The sequence below is a fragment of the Camarhynchus parvulus genome, chromosome 9 (assembly GCF_901933205.1).
Source record: "Camarhynchus parvulus chromosome 9, STF_HiC, whole genome shotgun sequence".
Taxonomy (NCBI): domain Eukaryota; kingdom Metazoa; phylum Chordata; class Aves; order Passeriformes; family Thraupidae; genus Camarhynchus; species Camarhynchus parvulus.
The window spans coordinates 12,082,131-12,101,037 of NC_044579.1; the positions used below are offsets into that span (position 1 = coordinate 12,082,131).

At 37.1% G+C, this 18,907-nt stretch overlaps 1 protein-coding gene across 2 annotated transcripts in view; it reads right to left on the reverse strand.

The window, feature by feature from the left end:
* Nucleotides 1–18,907, reverse strand: part of ACAP2 (ArfGAP with coiled-coil, ankyrin repeat and PH domains 2) — a 62,327-nt gene that overhangs the window by 21,781 nt on the left and 21,639 nt on the right. For both annotated transcript variants that reach the window (XM_030954064.1, XM_030954063.1), the window contains exons 5-10: nucleotides 18,037–18,095; nucleotides 17,349–17,532; nucleotides 15,118–15,162; nucleotides 13,982–14,077; nucleotides 9,263–9,337; nucleotides 2,591–2,703 (exon numbers count right to left, since the gene is read on the reverse strand). In XM_030954064.1, the coding sequence (XP_030809924.1) occupies nucleotides 2,591–2,703; nucleotides 9,263–9,337; nucleotides 13,982–14,077; nucleotides 15,118–15,162; nucleotides 17,349–17,532; nucleotides 18,037–18,095 (572 nt within the window). The remainder of the gene's footprint in view (nucleotides 1–2,590; nucleotides 2,704–9,262; nucleotides 9,338–13,981; nucleotides 14,078–15,117; nucleotides 15,163–17,348; nucleotides 17,533–18,036; nucleotides 18,096–18,907) is intronic.

Sequence of the window (18,907 nt, forward strand, 5' to 3'; positions counted from 1 at the left end):
GTCAAAGCCACACAAAACCTATCATACCCTCATCTCTTCTCTTATGCTTTTAATGTTGCCAAGTATCTGCTAATAGTGGCCATTAGGAAGGTTTTTGGTGCCTTTAATTTACTGTTGATGGAGTTCTTAAAAAGGTCTAGAACCAACATAAGAGCAACTGAGACCAAGGAGCGTAAAAGAGAAGCCTCCATTTTAATCCATATTACTACTGACAGTGCATTTAGCAGTCAGCAAGGAAGAGCAGTGCTGTCACCTTTGGCTCAGAACAGCAGGAAATTCCAGTATTTCTAGGCAAATCCTCCTAGTTTTGTTTCAGCTGGTTGATTTTCCACCCATCTTTCCCAAAGATAAGGATATAATAAAGGACCAAACTGCTAATCTCTAAGAACACTAAAAGTATCTTGTCTGTCTTGACTTCAGCTCAGAATTCCCTAAAATAAAACACATAATGCTCTAAATGTTTCCTCCTTCAATATTTTGTAAAATTTTACACACAAAACAGTTTAATGCAATGACAAAATCCTTTCTTGTACTTTAACTAGTGACTGGAAAAACCCTATAATCTCTACTATATGATAAACTCCAATCAGTACAATTCCCCACAGCTGAAAGAGCTGAAACTGTAACACTACACAACTAAAACTTTCCATCACAGGAAACAGGCAGTGACCACTTCTGTGCCTACAGTATAGCAAGCAATTACAAATGTATTCAGAAATAAAAAAAATATTCCTTTATTTTTATCAAAACATAGCAAAAATGGGGGACTAGATTCAGAAATTAAAAACTGTCTTCATTAAGGTGTTAAATGTACATTTTATGTATGATTAAAGTAGTTTAATACCAATTAGCAATGTTTTGTGAACATGTGGAATACAAAATTTAAATGACTGATTCAATTTCAGAACTGTTTACAGATAGCATATCCAATCCAATTTTTTTGCCTAAAAGCATGCGACTAGTCTATCTCAGTGAGATAAATTATCAAGAATCTAATACTAAAAAGGTTAAAGGTTTTGCTTTATTGAATGCTCCTGTGATAAACAGAAGAAAAAACTATAAGCAAATATCAATTTTGTAATAAAAGCAGGCAGCTCTGACTCATTAAGAAGCTGTTTATCTTTGCCCTCTTAAATTATTGCTTGGATATACCTTTTATTATATTTGTTCAAATCTGTAAGTTAATCTGAAGGAATGTCAGTGTGTATCTTGATTAAACTACAACTTCTCCTTATTTACTTTGTGTCCATTTAAATTACCAACATACAGAAGTTAGTTTTAATTGAACCCTACTCTCTAACCACCTGAAGGTAAGAGACATGTACAATATTCCTAGGAATGACAGCATGTGGAAGCAGACACTCCTGTCCCGCTCCCTCCTGTCGCCTCCCTTACAGTGCAAGGCCTTCCTGCTATTCAATAGAGGAACCCAGAGACAGTTTCACCATCAGCAATGGCAAAAGGGACCTTTCAGCCCCTTGGGAATCCAATAAAGGACAATCCCTGCTCTATTACTGAGATTTTTCCCAGTATGCCAACGCTGACATTTTACCTCACACCAGGAAGGTGCTTTTGACGCACATCTCCCGGTGTTGTCCCTTCACATCCTCTGATGCTTCACAGATTTGTCTTGGAGAACTCTGAATTCTGCTTGCATAAAACTAACCCAGAAAGTACATTACAATTACAGATGAATAATCAGGCCAAAGGACCAGACCAATATCAGACCAAAGCAAAATCCTTTGTACTAGTTACCCATGACTTGCTAATATAGATACAGTTTTATTGACACCAGTGGCCCTTGCATCAGTCTGTGGATTTAATTGAAGTGATCCCAATTTCTTACAAGCTTGTGGTGTGCTGAGATGCTCAAGGAAGTACAGAATAATTCATATTGGAAGGGACCACCCACTCAAATACATATTCTGTCCTTTGAAACACAGCAAATAGTTTAACAGAGGCATCACTGAAAAAATAGCAGAACATGGACAATACAGAACTCTTTATCACAACAAATTACATCTAAAATTCAAGAACTGTATCCAGCTGTGCTGTAAATGCTCCAGCATATATATTGCCTTGAAAAGAAGCACACACCCTTGGAAATGAAAAAGAAATCCTGTTCAGGAAGAAAAATATTTAAATAGTAGTAAAATATACATTGTTAAAGATATATGACTAACAATATATTTTGAATTCCCAAAAGGACCATCAAAACTACTAAGCAAAAGTCACTGCACAGGACAGGAGAATTTTAAAGGATAACAACTACATTGCTTATCTTTCAGGAAAAATAACTTGGGTCCTTGACTGTGTTTCTCTGCTTCCAGTGGCTATACAACTTCTATTTTCCTCTGTCTTTTAACACTTTCCTAGCATATGCTTTCACAAGGGAAAAGGTTTGCAAACAACTAGTACAGAAAACAAGGAAAAATGGTTGTGAAGTGTCATCTCTAAGTTAACTAACAGAGTCACCCCACTGTTCTGTCAGAACTATGGACACAATGAATTACAGATTATGAATCAGATGAGAATTCAGATTAAAAAGCAGTATTTTTATTAGCAGCAGATAGAGGTTCTGAATAATTACCTGTTCCAAGTCTTGAAGGCATTGCTGGCTCGCTTGAATAAATAACCTTCCATAACAATGCCATTGGCTGCATCTACATTGTATTCTAGTTTAGTATCATCACTGGAATAATCCTAGTACAAAGGAACAAGAAAAACACACTGCAGTTCAAATGAAATTTCAAATATGAGCAGTACTATTGTCAAAGAGTAAATATCTAGGAATAAGGTTTTGCTTGCAACAATTATTAGTCAAACCATGACTCTCAGCCTCTGATGGCTTTTTTTAAAAAAGCAATTTTAAGCAATGAGAATGCTGAAGATTTTTACTTTACCTGCAACAAGGGGCATTTCTTGTTCAGGTATTGGTGACCTCTACAGCCAAATAGAGGGCAAATATTGCTGACAGAGCAACTGATGCTTCAACTGTCTGCTCAAATGGTCTCTCATATATTCCCAAGAAAGGGGATAGAAAAGCAGAGGAAAAGAAGCCATGAAAGTTAGGAGTCAAATCTGAGAAACAGTTGCAGCCTGTTGCAGACATATATAAAGTCAGTTGTGCTTTAGCATTTTCTTCAGCTCTGTCACATGGACAGCTGAGCTGCATAGGAACTTTGAAGACAAGTAATCAAATAAAGATGATGCTATCAGTTAACTCTGGAGTAAAGCAATCATGGTGCTGGCACTGATGACAAGACCTTAGCAGTAATTTTTTTTTTTGATCTTGGATAAGATTACAAAATTATAAGTAGGACAAGGGAATATGCATTTCCATCAACCTAATAACAACTAAACCCAGCTAATAACAATTAATAGCAGCTTTCTGAGCTTTAGAAAAGCTGACTGCTTATCTTATTATCTCATCTTTAGCAAAGGTAACTTAGACTAAGTAATAACATATGTGATGATCATTTGCTTTCACATCTCATTGAGAACAGCATGGGCTCTTCCAGGGAGGTAGAGCTCAGATATTCAGAGAGTGGGAGGCTAACATCTACTAAGGGTGCATGAAAAAGCACACATGGAATGACATAATTTTTCACAACTCTGTCCAGCAATGAAAATAATATACATGCTGTAATTTTATTTCACTGTTATTAAAATATATATCTTTAAAGCAGACTAGCAACATATGGCTTCTTCCCCTTAACATGGGTGTAAGAGACACATTACCGAAAATTAAATTTCAGAAGAAAAAAACCAAACAAGTTAAATACTGAAAAGACAAAACATTTTGTATTATGATTTTCCTGAACCTTCAGTAGTTACTTTTAATAAATTGCAAACATCAGCATTGTGTAATAAGTAGATCTGAAAGTCTCTGCTTTGTACTTTGCTTCTTAGGAATTTGTCTATACATAAAGAAAAGAGGCAAGAAATATATATAAAAAGGTAGCTTCAACACCAACATGGTCATTATCCCCAGGTAATAGCCCAGGATGCAAACAACTTTCGTGCTACACATGATGTTTACTCTTGTACATGCAGATGGTTTGGTCCAATCCAAGGTTAATTACACATGACAGTGAAATGGTTACAAATATTAAAATGGGACCTTTAAGCTCCCTACTCAGAACAGCACAAATTCCTTAAAATTATTCACTGTTTTCATTTATTACTAATCTGGATAGATTAACTAATGTTGAAATGTTAAATCTAGATTTTTATTATTGAATTGACAGATGATCAATGCAAGAATTCTGAAATAAAATGGAACTATCACATTACTACCATACACAGATCTGAATAAACATACTAGTTACAAAAGAAAGCTTCACCAAAAGAAAATCAATTCTTTTATTTATTATTCAGCAATTAATAACTTTGATTTTCTGCCCATTCTCTAGATCAGAACATGCTGAACATAAAAGACTTAATGTAAGCTCTCAAAGTAAAAAGAAAAAACCACTATGCACAAACTTAGACATGCTGATGTCACATTCCCTACATTACCCAAAAACTGATAAATTACTCTAACTTACCAGCTCCCAAACATAATGAAATCTGCTAAAGATTTGCATCTTCCTGCCTCAGTGATGCCTGCAGCTCCTTGTCTAGTTGAAGACAACATACATTTCCTCAGTCTTTTTGGTCCAACCTACTATGTAATCACATTTTCCTTTGGGTCTGGAGAACTGCTGCAGAAAATGCAGCTGTCTTTTCCAATGACTCCAGATCTGTGCTTTGAAGGTGTATATGGATCATTTACCATGCCACACTTTAACTTAGAATTAGCTAAAATACTGAGCCTTCTCATGAAGAGCATTTAGTGTCATTTTTAATTACTTCCCTGATTGAATTCCACTTTTAAAGAGCAGAAAAAGACATTAAGAGTATAGAGGCAAATGTCAAATATCTCCTTAACTGAAAATGGCAGACTACCACCTGGAAGGGGGAGGGAATAAGGCTTCCATGTGCTTTATCCATAAAACTTCATTGATAAAGTTGTGATTAGAAAAAACAATCAGAAAAAAAATTGCCCCATTTCAATTCCATGGATAAAAGTAGAAAAAGAAATTAAATTAGCTATGTTCTGATCTTAGTCTCTGCTATTCTACAATTAAAAAAATAGGAGGAAAGCAGTCATATTATAGTTTATTTTTATCTTAGTGCATGGAAAAGTTTAATGAATCATGAAAAATAATCTGGGGTGGAGAAAAATCCACCCATATCTTTCCAGTGTCCTGCATAAGAGAATCACATGTTAATAAACTCAGTCACTGTATGTGATTCAGAATTGTGTATTCTGCCAGCAGGCACACAACTGATAAAGCCTTCATTTTAAACATAATTAAACTAATTAGGTGTCAGGACTGAAGCAGATTTCACCTAACCAGAACTAAGAAAATTTACCCAGTATTATGTAATTTTCAATGAAGTGCTACATCACACATTTCATTCAGTTTTGAAAGAATAAACATCTATGACTTCTATTCTGATACTGATTTTTCACGGTTGGCTTCTACTGGAAGAGAAACATGTAGAAGTGGGTTATATAAGTGAAGCACACAGCATGCTTTCATGCCTTTTTTTCCACTCTTTTTCTTTAAATGTCCATGGGGTACAGCAAACCAGCTGGCAATGGAAAAACAACTTTCATCTCCAGAAATAATACTAATCTGGTGTGTCACAGAACACTTAATATTCTTGACAGTGTTTCAGTGAATGCATTTTCATATGAACGTATCAATTCATCACACATCCTTGATTCACTTCAGAGAATGTTTTCTGTTTCTCTGTGTATGATTTTTTTGTTCCCCCAAAACAAAACCCTCCATTACTTTTCAGTAGCAGAGCTTTTGATTTACTTTCAAAATTGCTATCAGGCCATGAAAGCTAATCAAACCCTTTTACCAGTACATCTTAGGAACTATATTTTAACATTTAATGTGTAACCCAAATTACTTTTTACTTTAGAGACTCAGCATTTTAAAAGTTTTTTAAGAAGGCAGTAAATTGTAGAGCATAAGTACAAAAGAAAACACTAACCTGAAAAATTAGGCCAGCATATACTAAACAGGAGGCACTAATGGTGCAAACCCCCCATTTAGAAAGCTGCTCCCATTCCCTTTCCATTGGCAAGAGATGTTTGTCACACTTAAGCTGAAAAGTCCCTCGAGGAAGGGTTTAAAACAACAGACACCACAAGTAACAAGGTTTGCAGCCCAAGACAGATTGAGAGAATGTGAGAGTGTCATTGAGCAAACAAGTCACTTGAAATACAAGCACATCTCTGGTTTTGGAGACAGGAGTTAGTCTGCACAACTTCTCAACAGCAGCTCTGGTCTACGCCTGCTTTGTGATTGTAGTAGCAGCTGGTTTCCTATCACCTTGTTTACTCAATATGTTAATTTCCAAATCGTTCTCACTCCAGCTGTTTCCTGAGCACTTCTTTGGAAGCAGATTTTTACTTTAATGGAAAAGGGATTTGAATACAAAAAACAACTATTTGAAGTTCAATGCAAATACTTTTCCTGTATCATCTTCATTTTAGAACAAAATATTAGGTCTGACACAACACCAAAAAGCCATGAAGCTGTTTGCAGGTGCAACTGATTTTTAAAATATTTCTTAAGTAAACGTGTTGCTACAGCAATGGGCTGCAAACTGCTCAGAAAACAAGAGTCATGTCTAATGTATTGACACTGTGACACCACTCTTTTAATATGAATCTTTCCTTATAAAAATATATTGCAAAAATTTCCCAGAATGATAATGAAATTTCTAGATTAATTCACAGCATGTGTTGCTCCATTTTAATACAGAAAAAATATTTTCTTACACTGAAAAAAATAAAGTTAAAAAAAATGTTTCCTGCACATTTGCTGAGTAAATAGATCACAAAACTTACAAGCAATTAAAAAAAGTAAATCAGATTATCAGCTCTGCTAAAAAAGAAATCACACTGTTTTGGTGACCAAGCCCTTCCATGACACTTTTAATAGCCACTCCATCAACAGCCTAATTAAGGACAATGATTATACAGAAAAGTGAGATGGGTTATTTAATTAGTGCAATTGTTCTGCATGCATATGCACATATATGCAAACACAGGTAGTAGGTGGGTAGGTGTGTGCACGTATGCACTTACCTATACATTTCAGAAAAGGAACTGCTCTTTATCCACACAATGAAGGAAAGGCATCATTCTGAAGCATTAGATTAGAACTTCAGTATATTAAATACATACATATCTCATGGAATATTCAACACAATAAGCTTCAGAAGTTTCAGTTGTTAAAAAACATGGAAGGATTTGGCACTGGAAGATTTGGGAACATAGTGGAAAACAACATGACAAGACATGAGAAGAGAACGGGGAATAAAGTTGCCATCTGGGACAGGGTGACCAGATGACAAGTAGTGATAAAAAGATCCAGAGTCTAAGGCAGTTCTGAAATCCTGATGAGCTGGAAGCTAACTTGGTGTGAAGGTTGGGAAAAGCAAGTGGGAGGAGACAAAAACAGACAGCGTGATTTGAATAAGGAACTAAGAAAATAATTGGACATGCTGTAAGAGAAATCTCCAATAAAGCACAGTCTAGGCATTATCAGCACAAAATGTGACAATGACTTCACTGATAAGGACAGAAGACAACACTTACAACTCAAAACACAGAAGTTAAGAGGACAACATACAGTACATTTTGACTGTCCTGATTATATTTTAGATACAGCATTAAATTGTTAATTAAAGTAAGCAACAATAAAAGTAACATTATTGTGCTTGTCAGCTCCTACTAGAAATCAAGAATATTTATATTACACACAGATATGGCTTATCAAGTTTCACGAAGCTCAGAAGTTTCAGTAATAATTGAAACTAGTAGAAGTACTTTACCTGTAAAGCAGCCTTAAGCAGCATTTGAAGAAAAAACAAAGACTGTAAACACCATTGGCAACAGCAGTGACCATAGTTCATGGTAACTAGTTGTTATTTCTATGGCCAATTAAAAGATAATTGCTCATGACTTACACCCTTCAGCAAGCACCACTGTTCTCTTAACAGAGAACCTCTCAATTACTGTCCATTCCTGAAACTGAGCCTTTAAGCCCAAAAAACTTAAAATTTGACTTCAATATTACTTCTCCTGTTCCATCATTCCCATTTCCCCCCTTTCTTCCCCTTCCTTGCCTGCAGTTATCTCCTGACTCCAAGCACAGCATGTCAGCTCTGCCCTCATCATCACATCTGCTCAATTTCACAGCAATCCTAATGCTTCCCACCAGCTCCTAAAGGGATCACAGGATGCAGCAATAAAAATGTTTACAGCAACCAAAGATGATATCTTTTCCCATGAGTATTAATATTGGCTCCTACTAAGGCTACCCAACTTACAATCTCAGAATGTTTTCATTTCTGAATTTATTTAGTTATCAGACTCCATTTCAATTGGGTGGGATTTTTAAAAATTTATGCCACTTGAACAGGTCCAGAACATATTTGAATGAGAGTAAGAAGTGTAGCATTACCTTTAAACTGGTATCTAATCCCTTTCAAAAGTGCCTGTAGCTCACTACCAGAGAGTTCAGTGGAAATATTTTTAACTTCTAGCATTATACCTGCAAAACCAATACTGATCTAGAGCTTCTGAAACATCCAAACAAGAAGTCATTTCCCCAACATGAATTACCTAAATTTTTCTCAAGAAGTAAAAAGAATTATTGCACAAATCTTTCTCAAAACACCAATTAAAAGCTCTCAATTTCATATGTGTGCACAGTTGAATCAGTACATTAGACACTCTTTACAAAAGTTTACTTTTGTTCTTCATATGCCACACAAGCTCCAAGTGCTGCACTTGGATTTGGCATAGTCCAAAGTGAAACTTATTGCTGTAGGGCTGTGCAGCACATACACCTCTTGCACACACAGCATGGAAACACAAAAACCTGTACAACTTAATCAATTCAAGAGGTAATAGGAATTAGGAGTTCTACTGAAATGCTAAAATCCCGGCATTCAAATAAATTCTACTGTTCTATTTATGTTTCAGTAAAGACTAAGCATAATATTTTGTTCAGTAACATAAAATTAGTATCTGCAATCCAACCTTACACTTAATGACATGTCAGTCTGTCTCTCTGCACTAAAAATACCATCCCTTGCAGTTCTGATGCAGAGATGCTGGGGAGAGATGCTACAGATTAAAAAAAAAGTGTGTGCAGCCTGCCTTTTACATTCTGTCAAGTACCTTTTGTTGAATAGTGGAGTGCTTTTGCTCCATATCTCTCTTCTCCTTCGCAGCATCTACAGCCAACTGATCCAGCTGTAAAGAGAAAGAAAATTGGATCTTTCAATTATCATAAGAAATTTGGCTCAGTAGATTTCACAATGCTGACAAAAAACAAAAAAAGAATGAACACATTATGTCTAGACATTGCAAGATTTTATTTTATTTGCATAGCATAATTACTTCTTTGTCACAAATTGTTTACCTTGAATAACCACTGAAGCCTCGTTTAAAGCACTGCTCAGCCACCCTGAATTAACCTCTACCAAGGTGTACATTTCTTGTAAGCATTAGAAGAACTGTCTCAAAGAACAGCATGGTGCCAAGCATATGCGACTCTGTACCGCATTGGTGCTCAGTCTCCCAGGAGGATGACTCATGCTTTAGCTGCTCTTGCTGGCCTATGCAGCAGCACTGGCAGGAGCAGCAAAAACTAGAAGGAGTAAACGCTATGGATTTTTCCCTCCACAAAGTGGGAGAACTGTCTCAAGCAGGACTTTGTGTCGATAGTTTTGATCAGCTAAACAGCAGTACTCGAGCAAGATTGCTTGAGATCTTAGGTAGAGACAATCAAATTAATTTTGGAAATAAAAATATGGTTTTGAAAATAATTGAGATTCACAGAGAATATTTAAGTTGGTATCCTTACAAAGTCTGTGATGATAAAAAGGACACTAGCCAAAAAATTTCCTTTTACAATCACAAAAAAAAGAGGAAATTTAAAATACCCTGTAAGAGAAATTCTGATCAGGGTTTTCTTCTGCGGTTAGTTGCTTGTTTTGGTTGCTTTTGTTTTACAGTTTTGATTCTTTTGGTTTTTTTGTTTGTTTGTTTTATCCAGGCCTTTGTGTTTAAGTTAGAAATGCAGTGGGGAAGCAGATGTTCCCTGGAAGCCCAGCTGGTTTGGTACTTAGAGCCTGTAACACAAGGCTGCCATTACCCGGCCAGAGCGTGCTGTGTCCAGCAGTGCCGACGCAGCCGTGCCCAGCGGGGCCGACGCAGCCGTGCCCAGTGGTGCCGACGCAGCCGTGCCCAGCAGGGCAGACGCAGCCGTGCCCAGCGGTGCAGATGCAGCCGTGCCCAGCAGGGCAGACGCAGCCGTGCCCAGCAGGGCAGCAGTCCACCCTGCCCAGCCCCACCTGCCCAGCGCCGCGCCGTGCCCAGCGGGGCAGACGCAGCCGTGCCCAGCAGGGCAGACGCAGCCGTGCCCAGCGGGGCAGATGCAGCCGTGCCCAGCGGGGCAGACGCAGCCGTGCCCAGCGGGGCAGAGGCAGCCGTGCCCAGCGGTGCAGACGCAGCCGTGCCCAGCGGGGCAGACGCAGCCGTGCCAGCGGTGCAGACGCAGCCGTGCCCAGCAGGGCAGACGCAGCCGTGCCCAGCGGTGCAGATGCAGCCGTGCCCAGCGGGGCAGAGGCAGCCGTGCCCAGCGGGGCAGACGCAGCACCGTGTGCAGGGCTCAGCCCACGGCTCTCCCTGTCTGTGGGACAGGGCTGCCACTGCTGCAGGCACACAGCCAGAACAGCAGGAGCAGCAGCTCCCAGCTGAGGCACTGACTGGCACAGGGCACAGTGACTGACAGATCCGCTGATCCATCCACAGACAGTATCCCCTCCACCTGCTCTCAGAACCACAAGTGGCAGGCCCTGCCAACTCTGGCTGTTCCCCCAGTCTTTTACTTGCCCTGCTTGACATGATATAAATAACAAAAAAGGGACAATAACAGGCCCTTACATCCTTGTGCTAGACATTCTCCAACAATTATGGAGCCATCAGAAAGCTGAAACATCTGGAACCAATACTGTACTCTGTTATTTTTTTAACTCTTCTCTCGCTGTCTTCCCCTCTGACTCAAAAGGCTGTATCAGCACTTGCACACCTTTACAGGTATTTGTGAACAGGAACACATTGAAGGCTGAAGTGTCCAAATGCCACATCTATATAGCTTTAGCAGTTAAAAATAACATGACCTTCTAAAACAGACTGGGCTCAAAGATTGTTTTGCATCAACAACCCATGAGAAACCTTTTCTCTTGTGATAAAGATGAGAACTGGGTCAAGTGTTGTTCAAAATGTTATAGGAATCCAGTTTCTTGCTAAAACTTCAGATTCAGGAATCTGCACATGGCCCCCAAGAAATTCTTCCTTCTACTCCATTAGATGAAATAGAAGGCTGTCACTCAGGGTAGGGCAATTACCTCTAATTTACCTTGAATACAAGCATTTGAGGGTACATTTACCACAGCCAAAACAAAATTCTTAACAGCAGCTCATTCCACCAGTTACTTTCTTTGCTATGAAGACAGCATTGCACCATTCCTGTTTTCAAGCTCAAACCAGAGCTTCTTCCTTTTCACTCAGGTGAGCAGCACATCAATTGTCTTAGAGGAGACCAACAGCATATAACTATCAAAAGCTGTAGCAAATCACAACTAAACTATCAAAATCCCAGTCATTATAGCATTACTGGGTAATTTTCAGAAAATTAGGTTTTTCAAACTACTGCATTTACTGGTAAATGTATTTTTATAAACATCATGCTCTAACTGGCATTCTGAGGAGAATTAAGTCAGACTAAAAGACTTAGCTTTTTGAGTAGTCATCTCAATGAAAATTCAAATGTTTTCTTTTTAAGTTAATACTACATTTCACAAGAAAAGAACCAAAAACCATGCAAAAGCTCCTATTATGCTTGCACACTATTAAAGATTCCCATACAATGATCTGATTCCCAAGGCATCCTACCCTGACCTGAAGTATCCAGAAAGCAAAATTGCTTAATACTATTCCATCACAATAAAAGTTATTTTGAAAATACAGACAAAAATAACTCAAAGCTATAACTACCCTATTTAAGACGAATTTTATTACTTCAGATGCTGCTAACCCTTGTAATTAAGATCATACACAAAATTCACCTAGAAATGAAAACTCACTCACCAACAGAAGGAATCTAACAGCATTTTCACAAAAATCCAGCAAATCCCCGTTATGTCACAACATACTTTGTTAAAGGCAGAAGCTTCAATCAGTATAAGCTGCAAAGCCATCAACTGTTAAAACTTTCAACAGTTATTTACAAATCTGCTTCTGTCATGAAAAATATCCATTACTTAAATGCCAAGCTCTGCTACAAAAGAACAATTGCGCAAGTTGTACAACTTTAGGGTCTTCACTCCATCTTGCTCCAACTGCAATATATTTAAAACATTCTTAGCTATGGATTTTCTAAATTTAAGTCCTTCAGTTGCTATGATACCAGCACCAAAATGAATGCTACACAGTGCTCCTTACCAGATCAAGTAAAAGCATGACCAGACATTCAAAAATAACCTTGTGTTTTCTTGCTCCAATCACGTCAATGAAATGGAAACACTGAAGCCTGGCTGATGGCATAACCCACTATTAACTCCATAGCTTTTGTCTCCTTTCCCTATCCCCTCTTCCACAGCAGTACAGGACACGTGTTACACAGCCAGACACTACAGTTCAAAATTACAACCCAAACTGGAAGGGTGTTGAAGAATAAAGGGCAAACTATGGAAGAGTAACAGCTACCTGAACTGTTCGGGTACCCCTATTACACCAAGACCTGACATGTCTCTACACATAATTAAGACCCAACTGGGGCCTAGTCAAGCAGAAAAATAACTCTTCAACTATTGGGCTGTTGGAGTTATTTTCTACAGCTCCTAATCTGCTCCACTGCACAGCTCAGAACAATTTAATCTCTTACTCATTCAATGACACTCCATGAATGACATTCAATGACACATCTACTCAAGATGAATGTAAAAGTTTGCTGTGAAAGTTTGCTTTTTACTTGGACAGACACTTAAAAATTTGGTTGGCTCCTTTGTGGATCTGTTTGGGAAGTGGCAATAGAGGGGTTTGTATCAGAGCACTTGTTGCAAGGCCTCAGGTAAAGGCAAAAGCAAAGTGCTCATATAACTTGCATTGAAAAGCAAGTCAAGACAATGCTGAGTCTTCTTCCTGCACCACAGACAGATCTTCATTTCAATAGTGTATGTGCCAATCTATTTGCAAAACCATTTTCAATGTCTCCTGTGTGCAGTTGGCAGTGGTCCATCTAAGCTTTTCATGAGTCCCTCACTGAAAACCCAGAAGTGTCAATTGTCTGTTCTTAAACAACAAAATTGGGTAAGAAGGATTCCAAGCAGGAACTAAATTTTGCACTACTTATTAAAGTCATACTTCCATTTTGTGGTCTAAGTTGCTAACATCAAAATTATATTTACACACATCAAAATTTAATTATACAGACTGCATAATGTATACAGTAAATAAAGTATATGAGTAGAAGGAAAACCAGCGTAATCTACTTTTTATTATTAGATATATTTATAAAAATGGGTCATATACAAAAATTTTGAAATCCAAATAATCCAGTATCCTGAATATCACCATGTACCTCACAGAGCAGTACATGGCTATGCTTAGTATGTAAATCACAAAGGTAGTATTAATTTTAGTAAGCAGACAACCTTCAGTTTGTAACTACTTTCATTCCTTTCATTACAGCATATTTTTTTATTTTTTGCCTGTATCATACTACAACTCCCTTTTTGTTGAATAAATCTGTGAAGTATCTGATATGCAGGCATATATCAAGATTTCTTCCCTTTCAGCATATAGTTATGCATTTTTAAAATCATTTGTTACCTGTGCTCCAAGCTCTTTCATGTAGGGCTCAAGTTCACTAAACAGATCATAGCCTTGATGGAAAAAAGCCAGATGTGCATACATAAATGATAACATCTAGAAGGAACAAAGTAAATATTTATTCTCTTAAAAATGGTATCACATATCACATAAATATGTCACTTAATTCACATAGCCTACAATTTCAGGTTTAATTTCTCCTCTCGTGTCCTGATAGTTTTACATCAATAAGTCATAGAGCTTCCAATGTTGTAAAATAAACGTGCAAAGTAAAGCAAGAACAGAACCAAGACAAAAATTTCAGAAATCGGTTGACAGCATTAACTCCATGAGCAAAACAAAAAAAATCTACTTAATGGCAGAACACTACCTCTAATTCACTTCACCTGAATCTCTCTTATCTGGGACATGTAAGGTACAGAGGGGCTATAGAATATTTTACTAATGATTCAAACCCATAAGCTCTGTAACCTAGCTGAAAAGATTGTCTGGCCTTAAAATAGAAAACAAGTTAGGAAGGTGCAGAGCAGAATAGCAGGCAGTTATAAACCAACCGAGGTAAAGTTTCTGCTTTTTAAGGAATTAAGAAAATTATGGGAGAGTGACTTCAGACATTTGAAAGAATAGTACTGTTTCATTTGTCACTCTCCATCTCAATAAACTTTGAACAGAGATAATGTGAAGTAGAAAAGGGAATACAGTGTGAAGCAAACTGGCATGCATGTATAGCTTTATATTAATTTAGCAGATACCACGTTATTCATATTAAAATATGCCCTGTTCTTAGAAAGAATAGAATTCATCTTAGAATAGATTATAAGTAGCACTTGCTGTTTACAAAGTAATAAATCAGACCTAAACAGCAGAATTCTCAGCCAACAAAGTGATTTTAACCATGGAACATATACCAATGGATCAAGAGTAGTGAAAACCTTCAAGTGTTCAAATCTGAACCAGAAGGATTGTCAAAAACAGTTAAACATGTATGCCCAGCTGACAGTCACCAAACTGCCAAATGTATTGATAACATTCTGATCAATAAAAGGACTAAATTTTTAACATATTGCTTTGGGGTCATATTTTTAATTTCAGATGGATTGAAATATTTGATATACAGAGGATAAAGTATCTCTTACCGATTTTAAGATTTCTGCTCTCCTTTTAGATTGAAGAACATTGATCTAGGAGAAAAGAACAAACAAGGAATTGGTTTATTCTAAACTTATTTTCTTTGCGTTTTTCCCCAAAAAATCACATCCAAGCTTAAAACATTGGAATAGGACAGCTCAATATCAGACTTCCCAAAATACTTTTAAAAAGACGATGCACTCTAGTTCTGTCATGACATCAAAGTGATGCAATCAGAGAACACTTGCAAAGCTTGAGCTTCACGGTGATAGTCACAATTTTCTTATATCAGTAGGGAAAATACAGGACACCACTTGCTAGAAGTAATATAATACAACTTTCAAGGAAAATTGGTTCTCATTTTCAGGAGATTGAATTCAAGACATTTCAAGCAGATGAGCCAAGCCAGCCCACCAACTCCTTGCAGAAGTTGCACTGCTGCCAGGGCAGAGTGAAGGATGGAAGCAGGGTTACTTTTCCTCTCAGACTCACAGTATTTAAGCATCCCAAAAATAGTCCCAGACAAGCAATAACATAATAGTTTCAATAAGTAACTTTCTGTGTATACCTGGGCTTTTAAGCTAGCTGAAGTCACTAATTAAAGGTGCTGCCCTAGAACTTAGGGAATTCCACATTGTATAGAAAAAAATGACCAATTTTTCACATTCACCTAGTTCCCCTATCTTCTTTAGCTAATCTTAAAAGGTTGCCATCCAGAACTACAGATTTTACTTTAAAAGACCCACTTAGCAGAAACAGGCATGATTTTGTAATTTAGCACCTCTACGTCAGTTTAGAATTTCAGCAAAATAAACAAACTTGCTGAAGCTATAATCAAAACCAGATTCTACTTCTATACTTAAGTGGTCATTATTTTGGAAAACTTTCTGCAGCAAAAGTAATTGAGATTTGTTTGTATAGAATAAACCCTCAGCCTGTGAGGCAAGGAAAAATAAAAGGAAAGCAAAGGTTTTGAATTACAGTTTAGAGCAAATCTAGCTACAAGGAGACCATAGTTGTGAAGCCATTTTCCCAGAAGAATCACTCAAGCAGACAAAATTCCTAAAGCTGAATTGATTTTTGTCCATGTTGAGAGATGCTGAAACTGTTCCCAGTTACTCTAAATGCATCTTTATCCCAGGAACTGCTCATACTTTGAACATACAAATTCCAGGAGGCAAACAACCTGCAGTTCAAAGCACAGACAGGGAACTGGCCTACTACAGCAGTGGCTGCCAGCTGCCCCCACCATTTAGTGCTAGTACAAATAATCCTCTGGAGAATAATTCACACCACTTTTTAAACATCAAAATGACCTTAGTGTTTAAAAAGCTGGAGTTCAGAATTGACCTCTGACCACCATGTCTGTGAACATGCCCAGGCTGATAGGCTCCACTTCATTTTACAACTCATAATGCAATTTACAGAGAAGTTAATTAAGCTTTAAATAACTGACTGGACTGTTACAAATCAAGATGATAATGTCTAATATAAAACCAGCTTAATTGTAAATAGCTGTTCTGTTTCTGATCATAGCAGAAGCTCAGACTCATTTGGGAGCCCCCAACCCCTCACACCATCTGAGTTGCAATAATCCTGTTTTGCTGTAGTTGTGGATAAGTATGAAGCAGATGAATTTTAAGTATCAAAAGAAAATTTATTACTGTATTTCAGAATACAAAGCAGCATCACAAAGAACACCGTATGGGAGATCTTCACTAAAAAGATAAAGAATAGTTAAGTTGACTCCCCTTACAGCACAATGCCAAACTCTGAGGCATCTAGACAAGCTGAATACAACCCAAAGCATACAGCTAAAATTGCAGAAATACCCAATGTCCTGTATCAGAATTATTCAGGTAATTTGCATTTCCTAGGCTAGATTACAGTTTTTACTTTACATATATAAGAAACTGCAGCATATCTAGCTCATGAAACATTTAGCTAAGTATCAGGCAAATACTGGGGTTTTTTCATAATTAATGTTCAACTTGAAAATTAAACTGTGTCACTGCAGCAAGGGCACTGAATACCAGAGCATTAAAGCAATTGGAATGAATCAATTAATTTTCCTCAGATTTTATTAAAAAAGAAATTACTTGCAGATAAAGTTCTTCCTTTTTCCCTGAATCTCCACAGCTTCCAAGAAGCTTACAAAAAGAACTTCTAACATTGTAAAGGACATGTCTCTAACCATATGTAACAAATGGTTTTGAAAAGCTTTCATTGCTGTCCTTACCTGAAGAACATAATCCAGAGCTATGTGTCGAAAACACTTCCGAGTTGCAGTCAAAATATTGGTTGCTTCCTCTACCTCGTGTTGCTTATTCCTTTGAACTTGGGCATTTTTCACCAGAGCATTCTCCTTTTCTTCACTCACTTTTTCAAACTGTTTCTTTGCATCTTTAAATTTCCTAATATCTCTATGGAAAAAGGAAATATTATTAAATATTAAATTAAAAAATTAATTTCAAAGCATGAAAAACAGTTTAAAGCTACACCAGACAGACCAAGCTTGGGACTGCTATAGCTGGTGTCTATTTCAAATTTTATATTCTTCAATACATGCCTGGGTCAAATGGAAAGCCACAAATTATGACAGAAGCTTCTTGTCTTTCTTTTCCAATGGAAGGACAAAATTGAAATGTAACTGAACACATCTAATGCCTACTGGGGAAAAGCTTTGTCCCCCAAGCTTAGAAAATTACAATTTGTAATTAGATTAGTAATTCATCCTATTGCAACTTTTCTGCAGCTGGATCTAAAGCCTCAGTGACTGGGGGCAATTTTTGACAAAGCCTTAATATACACTTCTCAATTTATGGGGGGCAATTTACAAGAATGATGTTTCACTTACCCACTCAAATCAGATTTTTAAAATTCCATTTTATGTATAATTTTCCCATTACAAGTGCAAATTAACTTACTCTTTAACGAAAGTCTGAAGCTGTGTTTTAATTGATCTTTGGATTTGGTCAAACAGAATCTGAAAGAAAACATTAACATGCAGTTCAGTAACTTGGAGGTATTCATACCTTCTGATTTCAGAAATACAATGGTAATTATGCAGAATTACACAAGAATGTAATTATTAAACCACTGTGTCTCTAATATCAAAATATAAATCCCTTCACAGTAGTTTTGAAATAAATAAAAGATGAGGAAGAAAATAAGAAAAATAACTCAAACCAAGCATCTTTTGCTGCTCTTTTCTTAAAGACTGTGGTTATAAGGAGACATAAGAGCCTCTGGCATCTTATTCTCTCATCCTGACATGCCTGGTTTCATAGAAGATGTTTATTTATGTTAATTGTACAGTAATGTCCCTGAAGACACAACTTTGAATGTTAAGGAGCCATTTTTTTTTAGACTTTCACAATTTATCAACAATTAAAAGACAAATGAAACCATAGAAAGAACATGCTCTTAACTTCAGACAAAAACCCCAAAACCATGGATTGAAGTTAATGCTAAAAATGCAGCATACATGAGTATTCAGCACCATCTCCTTTACATGAATATTTGTAAAAAAACACCCACTGCTGGACTACTAAAAGGAATGGCTGATTCTTTTTAAGAATAAGTAATCTAAGCAATGGTTCCAAAATATCTTGTGATTTGGGAAGGCTGGAGGCACAAAATATAATAAATTCATTTGAATTGTAAAGTCTAAGATATTTGTTAAATTTTTAAGGCCAAAGCACACCTGGATGTGAGATAATTTGAATGTGCTCTTCTGACCCAAAAAATTATAACTGGAAAATGAAAACACACATTCCTTCAGCTTCACATCTGCCC